Genomic DNA, 7,969 nt, shown 5'->3' on the forward strand with positions numbered 1-7,969 from the left:
CCGTTTACACGAGAACAACTTCTGGAAACGTTAGTGTTTTTTCAATGTATATTAGGGGTATAAACAAAAAAAGAGAGGGTTTACACAAAAACGCTATAGTTTCCATGTCAGTCGGGTTGCCAGATAAGAAATGATGAAGTATAAAGTGATAGTATTTTAACCTAAACTGTCCTCTGTGCTGAGTAAAGATAATCTAAGATGAGGTGTGTGTTGTGTTTGTTGAACATGTGCACAGAAAAGGAGGGGGTAAATAAGACATTTTAAATTTATCTGGCAACCCTGATGCAGAGCTCAGCTGCATTCACTGTGCAGTGCACGCAGTGTCTGCATGACAGTTAATCCAAACTGGTGAATACACCAACGTCTCTTTGGAGCCTGGATTTTATTAGTTTCGCTCCTTCATGGTGAAAAAGGGTGATCAGCACAAAAACACTGCTCTCTGACATTTATTAAAACTGTTGTTAGAGCAGGAAAACTTTGGACTGCAGCCACCTGGAGTGTGCATGTGCCACTTCACACTTGCAGCATTTCATACATCCGTGGGGGTTTCCCCAAAAATCTTCACTCGGACAAGTCTCGTAGCATTTTTATGCTCATTATATTTTATCCAACTCTGAAAATGCCCTTAAAATGATCTCTGATCCTGTGTTTCGACTCACCATTGATGAAGACATGAATAATGTTATTGACTAATTAGAGCTTCAACATCATGGTCAAACAAGTCATTATTATTATCTGCTGAGTATTTGTTGTAAAATCAAACACTGCAGTGATGAAGAGAAAGAGCATTTTTAAATGTTTTTTCTCCCTGTTTTACTACAAAATGATGGGTTTTACTGTATTTTCTTTCTGACCAATTAAAATATGTAAAATGTGTGTTTAACGTTGGAGAATCATTATTAGTTGCTATGTATAAAAGTCAAATGAAACTGTGGGTCACATTCTACAGCCCATCCTGGGGTTTCTCTAATAGACCAACAGGCATTTCAACAGGTTCGCTCACCACACGTGACATTTCTCATGCTAACAAGAGCGAGCTCAGTAAACAGATGGCTAAGAAAGAATGGGGTTCATTTTAATCTGTTTATGATAGACTGTCCACCAAGTTCAGACAGATGTACAGATTATCATAAATCATTAGGTTTTATACCCAGAGTAGCAGACTGACAATAAGAGAACCAACCGCTCAAATAAAATGGTAAGTGAAAGTTTATTTACAGTGTCCAGGTGGAGAGGGAACGTAGAACAGGTGATGGTTGAACATGAACTTTGATGTAGAACAGGTGGGTATGTTGTGCAGATATTTTAAGAAGGATATAAGTACAGGACAATTTGCTCACTTCCTCTTTCTGTTTTGAAGACGGGTGAGTGTGAAGAGTGGGAGAGTAGCGAGACGGGAACCCAGGAAGCTGATCTGATGTGATTGTAGGTTGAGGACAAGAAGAGTGGAGGATGTCCAGGCTGAGACGTTGTGTTGCAGACACAAGAAGTCAGGGTTTCCAGAGTTAGACACAGGGACAGGACTGGAAGACACAAGGGAAAAAGTACAGGTTAGTCACGTCTCTCTTCAGTAAGTCAGGAGTTACTAGTGTTGTAATGTAACGAAGTAGAAATACTTTGTGACTGTACTCAAGTAGCATTTTGACACATCTTTATTTTATTTTGTTATTTACATTTCTAGTGACTGTCACTTTTACTCCACTACATTTCCTCAATAAAATGTGTAGAGCGATATGGGGCTGGATATATATTGTTAATTATCAGTTATGAGTTAAGCTCATAAGATATGCATGTATTATGCAAATAATTTTGTTGTGAGGGCACCACCTCTCTCTGGGAGAGGAAAATCAGTTTCTGTTTACCCCAAATCAATGTAAACTGAAACGCGAGTTCTTTTCTCGTGTTTAAAGGGCATCAAATCAGTTAATGCACACAGATATGCCAAAAGAATCACAAATTCAGTTGATTTGATGCATTTTATTATAAAAATAACAATCTGTGATATAAATGATGAAAATTATGCATAACAAAAGTTAACTGAATAACAAATAGTTTTGCATCAAAGGTCTAATTGATTATTCAAATTAGTGAAACTTAAAAGGCAGATTTTGGACTGGTTACTGTTTGTGAAGTGGTTAAAAATTGTGTCTAAGGTGAGCTAAGTTTGTCTGAAGAGTTGTGATGTAGGTTCACCAGAAAGGCATTGAAAAGTGTGTCCTACCATCAGAGCATGGGTTCGACAGCTGCTTAAAATGGTGCCAGTCCAGATGTTGCAGTTACTAAGAGGCGGAAATCTCCTCAAAGTTCACCTGTCATCGTTAGAGGGCCAAAGGTCCATTTGGCAGTCAGCTGGGATGTACCACTCTGCGGAGTGATGGTTCTGGTTCGGTGAGGTTCTGTATCTTTCTCTCGTCCTGAGACGTCTGCAGAAGGGAAGCTTCTCTCCTCAGTTCTCTGTGCAGAAGCGTGTTACAGAGTTGAAGGTCCACCTCAGGAGGGGTGGTCCTAACTCTTGGCTGTGTTTTTTAAAAATAAATTTAAAATGCCTTTTCGCTGCCTTAAAAGTTTTCCTTTTAAAAGAGAAGACAAATGTATTATCTTAAAGAAAGATTACTTAAACACACATTTTCATGAATAAACATTCAGATATGACATATTTTGAATCAAACTTAAAACATGCAATGTTTTACCAAAAGGTGTCGCTGTACATCTCCTGAAAAGGAATGTCATTAAACAAAGGGTTCTTATGGTGTTATCTTCATGGGAACGGGTCTGAGAGAAATACTCCTGTTTGATAAGGGAAGATATCAACGTAGTGAGTTCGGATGTTCCAAAAACCTCGAGGTTCAGTTGAACCAAAAGCTCTCATTAAAACGATCTGTCCGTTTCATGGGAAATGAGTTCATATTGGCAGTGAAGTTAACACAGTGACAGGTTGTTTTTTTTTTTACATTACATTCACATTAGTGTCAACTAAGAAGTTTGTGAGCTGAGCTGAATATTTGTAAAACAATGTCTGTTCATTCCAAAGGGAATAGATGAATCTTATTTTTACTGTTTCAAACACAAAACACAGGAAGGATGTTTGTTTGAGATGAGGTGTTCTTTGTCGGAGGTGGTGTTCCCCTACAAATGTGTACTTTTACTTCAATACATTTCCCTCAACCATCTTTGTTACTCGTTCCTACAATGTAAAATTAGAAGAAATCCGATTGGGTAATGCCTGATTGTTCTCCCAGTCTGTGACTTCACGCGGACCCTTCTCTCTTCCTCACTCACAAACCCAGCCCCTCCGCCGCCGCTTGGGTGAAAACTGCGGCGCTGCAGCTCCCGCTGTTAACAAGCTAGATGCAGATATCAGTCATTACAATGAGTCTTTGTTGACTCACAGTGGAGACACTGTAAATTCCTGATAGGTGTGAAAATGACGGTATCTGCTAAAAAGGAGAAGTTTGGTGTTCTCCAGGACATTAAGAGCAGCAAGGTATGAAGTTGTCGAGCCACAAGTCTTCCCATTAAAGAACACGGAGACAGATATCCAGTTTAGGATGATTTATTTGCTGTGTTTCTTCTGGTGTTTACACACATCAGTAAACCAGTAAAGCACAAACAAGCTTGAACAACAAGGCTCCGTCCGTGCTGGGAGACAAAAAAACCTCGAACTGAGCTCTGCACTTTACACAGAGCGGTGCGTTCACTAGCTTCAGAACAGCCACGGTGCATTCAAGAGCTTAGGAACTATTAATTTCAGAAAGAAACAAGCCATAACCAAACAGAACCTAGCTCAGTAAACAAGCCAAATACACAACAATGTGGGCTTTCTTGTTAATAAAGCTTGAATGAATATACTTCATTAGAATCAGACTTTTTAAAGATCAATCTTTCATTGTTCAGTTCAAACTTTCCAAGTTTTTATCACTGGATATTGCACCCAATAAATGTTGTTTTGGAAATTCTAACCATTCACTTTTACTTAATACTTTTACTTTAAGTACATTTTATATGAGAAATTGACTTTTGTTACTTAAGTACATTAAATGTCTGATACTTTAAGACTTTTACTCAAGTAATAATTTTTAAAGGAGAATTTAACTTTTACCAAAGTAATTTTATGGTAAGATACTTGTACTTTCACTGAAGTGTCACTTTGAGGTACTTTATACAACACTGCCAGAAGTTAGTGTATGTCCAACCAGTGTTGCCAGGTGAGAAATGTAGGATTATCGTACTAGAGACAAAATTATCGTATTTTGAGGGAAATTATCGTACACCCGTCATAACCAAAATAAATCTTTTAATGCACTATAGTAGTGATGGGTCCGCTTCCAGACCAGCTCTGCTTCTTCTTCTTTTCTTTTCCTCACTCATGGGGCGGGCGCAGCGGACTATTCAGCCAATCATGGCCGTTGTTCTGAGGCAAACGCGTAACTCATAGTTAACATTTAGAAAAACAAACAGATGCCTTCAGGGTTCACAAAAAAAACCCTCCAACAGTTACGAGAGGCTGATGACAACCGATTACAACCACACATTCATGGAACGGTCAAATTATCGTATATTTGGTCTTTTATTGGAATTATTGATCGTACAGAGGGCAAAATTGTCGTACGAATACGATAATTATCGTACACCTGGCAACACTGTGTCCAGCTGACGATCTTCTTCTTCTTCAGTTTTATTTGACGGTTGGTATTCAAGTTTTTGAAGCATTACCGCCATCTGCTGGTTTGGATTGTAACTGGAATCATCTGGGCCCAAGCTTCTTAAATCCCAGAAGCTCGTCAGCTAGGATCAGAGTCAGCTGTAGGAGCTGCAAAGAATTGGTTAAAGAGTATTCTGGAATGCCACACATTCAGCCATTCAGAAAATAGTATTCTTTTCTTCTCGGGTAAGATCTGAGCTCTGCCATATACATACAGATGTATTTAAATCATGTACCATAGTCATATAAGTTTGCCTAAAGAAACAATTTAAGTTGTGGTTTATCTTTACAGTACAAGAAGAAATACAACTGACATAAACAAAGTATACTACAGCATACTACAAAGTATAAAAGATGAAAAATGGTCTCCTGAACACAAGTGGTTCTACCAAAGAATGGTTCAAGAAGAATAACGTTCATGTTTTGGAATGGCCGAGTCAAAGTCGTGACCTTCATCCAATCCAGATGTTGTGGAAGGACCTGAAGCAGCAGTTAATGTGAGGAAACCACCAACAATGATCTCACACACACAAATAGACAAATGTTCATAAAATCCTCCAGGACCACCTGTACTGTATTCCAGGTATCTTTTTATACGATTTCCTTAATTTCTTTTCATTGTGATTGTCCATCATTGCTTTGGACAGGTCTTCAGAACGTTTTTCTTAGTAAAGTTTTGATATGCTCCGTTTTATTTTTAAGATGTGGTGTGATTGAGAAGGTTCTCAAAGTATTCCTTCCACCAGCTGACCTGATGTGGTAGAGGAAAAAACAAGTAAAGAAAATGGATGGATGTACAAACAGATAGTTCTGGACTCCTGGGAAATGTTTCAGAACCGTGTGCATTAGCTTTGAAAGGCAGACGGTAATGAAGCCTTAAAGGAAACGCATGAAAAAAGTCCTCCATGTGTCCAATGAGGTCTGCTCGGAGTAAACGCTTGTGCTATTCTGAAACCACTTCATGTGCACCAAGTGGAAACATCTCCATTTTTGATGTATGGGTGGCACAGTGTACTTGAACCTTGGGGATGAACACTTCAACATATTCAAAATGGTGGCTGAAGCAGAAGTGACATTATTCACCATGCACATTATTGTGCCAGTAAGAGTTGTTTTCCCTGTATCATGGTGGTGCAGTTGGTAGAACTGTCACCTCAGCAAGAAGGTTCTGGGTGGAGTCTGCATGTTCTCTCTGTGCATGTGTGGATTTTCTTCAGGTACTCCAGTTTCCTCCCACAGACCAAAAACATGCATGTTAGACTGATTGGCAACTCTAAATTGTCCCTTCGTGTGAGTGAACGGTTATTTGTCTCATCTGTCTTTGTGTGTCCCTGTGATGGACTGGTGACCACGTGTCCCCCGCCTCTCGCAGTGATGGCTGGATATGGGCACCAGTGACCCCCGCGACCCAAAAAGGAAGAATCGGGTAAAGATGATGGATGGATCTTCTTTAATGAGACACTTCTGCATTGTTTAATCTGTCCAGTAGTGGTGACCCATTCCTTAATATAAAGAATGATGCTTGAAATGTTCTGATTTGCTACATGTAGCTCGTGGGCAGCCAATGGCAAGGTCAACTTTTGCATGGTTAAAGTTATATCATGCAACGGAAAGAAACTACAGTACTGTATGTGAACACGGTTCAGAAATGCTACCGTCTTATTTGGACCAAAGCTCATTTACAACTGACAGAGGCAAAAAACTGTTCTGGGATAAGTCAAATCAAAGTTTGACTCATTTGGAAACCACATCTGTACTAAAGAGGAAGGGACCATCAAGCTTGTTATCAGTGCAGATTTCAAAAGCCTGCTTCTCTGGTGGTATAGGGGTACATTAGTGCTTCTGGCAGGGGCAGCTTCTGTTTCTGGAAAAGAACATGGATGCAGAAAAGAACGCACAGCTTTTAGAACACACACTTCCATTCAGCAAAATGTCTTACAAAGAAGATCCAGGCGTGATGAACAGCTGGAATCCTTCACCAGGCAAGAAAGGGACAATATTCCCCTTCAACAGCTGCAGCAGATGTTCTCCTCAGATGTTCAGACTGTTGGTAAAAAAAAGAGGGGATTCTTCACAGTGAGAAACAAGGACCCAGACAATTATTTTTAATGTGTTGCCATTCAGTGCACTTTTTTTTTTAAATCCCAAAAGTTTGACTTTTCTCACTAAGAGACTAATAAAAGATTATTCTGTTGTTCTACAGCGAGAATTTCTTTAAAAATGTGAGATGTTTTCTGTTCCATTGTGGTTTGCAAATCATTGCGTTGTTTGTATTCGTGTTTGACACAACATCCCAACTTTTCCTGAATTGAATTTTAAAAATTACACAGAAAAATATAATAAAAAAAAAAAAAGTATTTTCATTAAACATAAACAGACTTGTCAATTATATAATTATTTTTTTCTCTCTTTCATCAGTGCACTACTTTTTCTTTTTATTCCGTTCTTGTTTTGTGCTTCGTATTTAGTGCACTGTAAATATTGTCAACTAATGCAATAAAAAAACAGCAGACTGAGAAACTCGAACACATTACAGCCAGTGTTTAATTAAGTATTCATTGTGTTCGTCTCATTAAGCATCAAATTTACAGTAAACTAACCACTACTGTCATACATGACACTCCATGTCACAAATCTGCAGGGACAGAAAGAATACCGTGATTACAGTGCATGAACACACATTCTGATGTCATGCACTAATATCACCACCAGCTTGGGGGTGATTAAACACGCTCACTTAGTATAAACATTTTTACATCAAACATGAAGAATACACATTTAGACGACTAAAGAAAAAAAAAATCAAAGAGGGAAAAAAAGACAACATTTCTAAAAACGATGCTACAAGAACAAAAACAGCATTAAAGCTTTCATGACCATATTAACATTCAGTGTATTGGAAAATACATTCCCAATAAACTCTCCGTATAAAAAGAAGCTCTTCAAGTCAGCATGGAACAAAGAACAGTTCATAAGTCAGGAGGTGGGGCCAGGGGTGGGTGTGCTTCCATAGCTTAGGGGCGTGTTGGAGTTGTGTGCGCTGTTAGGTGGGGGCGTCACCGTCAACCAGGCCAGACTATGTGGCGTAGCGTTTGGTCCACTGTTTGGCTATCCTGTCGTGCTCGAATCTGTTGGTCAGGTACTGGGTGGCGATGCTTCCAACCAGAGGGTCCGCTGCAACACAAGCACCAAGACTGCAGTGAGACACCCACAAACAAATGGTAAATGGACTGTACTTATACACATCCTTTCTCTCTGATCAAGATA

The 7,969-nt window shown here is 39.2% G+C and overlaps 1 protein-coding gene across 1 annotated transcript in view; it reads right to left on the minus strand.

The window, feature by feature from the left end:
• Positions 1-7,645: 7,645 nt before the first annotated feature.
• The window catches only part of LOC119426073 (ubiquitin-conjugating enzyme E2 E2-like), a 25,614-nt gene continuing 25,290 nt past the window's right edge, over positions 7,646-7,969 (minus strand). Inside the window, exon 5 of the mRNA XM_037693631.1 lies at positions 7,646-7,955. Within this exon, the coding sequence (XP_037549559.1) occupies positions 7,779-7,955 (177 nt within the window). The 3' untranslated portion in view covers positions 7,646-7,778. The remainder of the gene's footprint in view (positions 7,956-7,969) is intronic.

The sequence above is a fragment of the Nematolebias whitei genome, chromosome 19, assembly GCF_014905685.2.
Source record: "Nematolebias whitei isolate Nwh7 chromosome 19, NemWhi1, whole genome shotgun sequence".
Taxonomy (NCBI): Eukaryota; Metazoa; Chordata; class Actinopteri; order Cyprinodontiformes; family Rivulidae; genus Nematolebias; species Nematolebias whitei.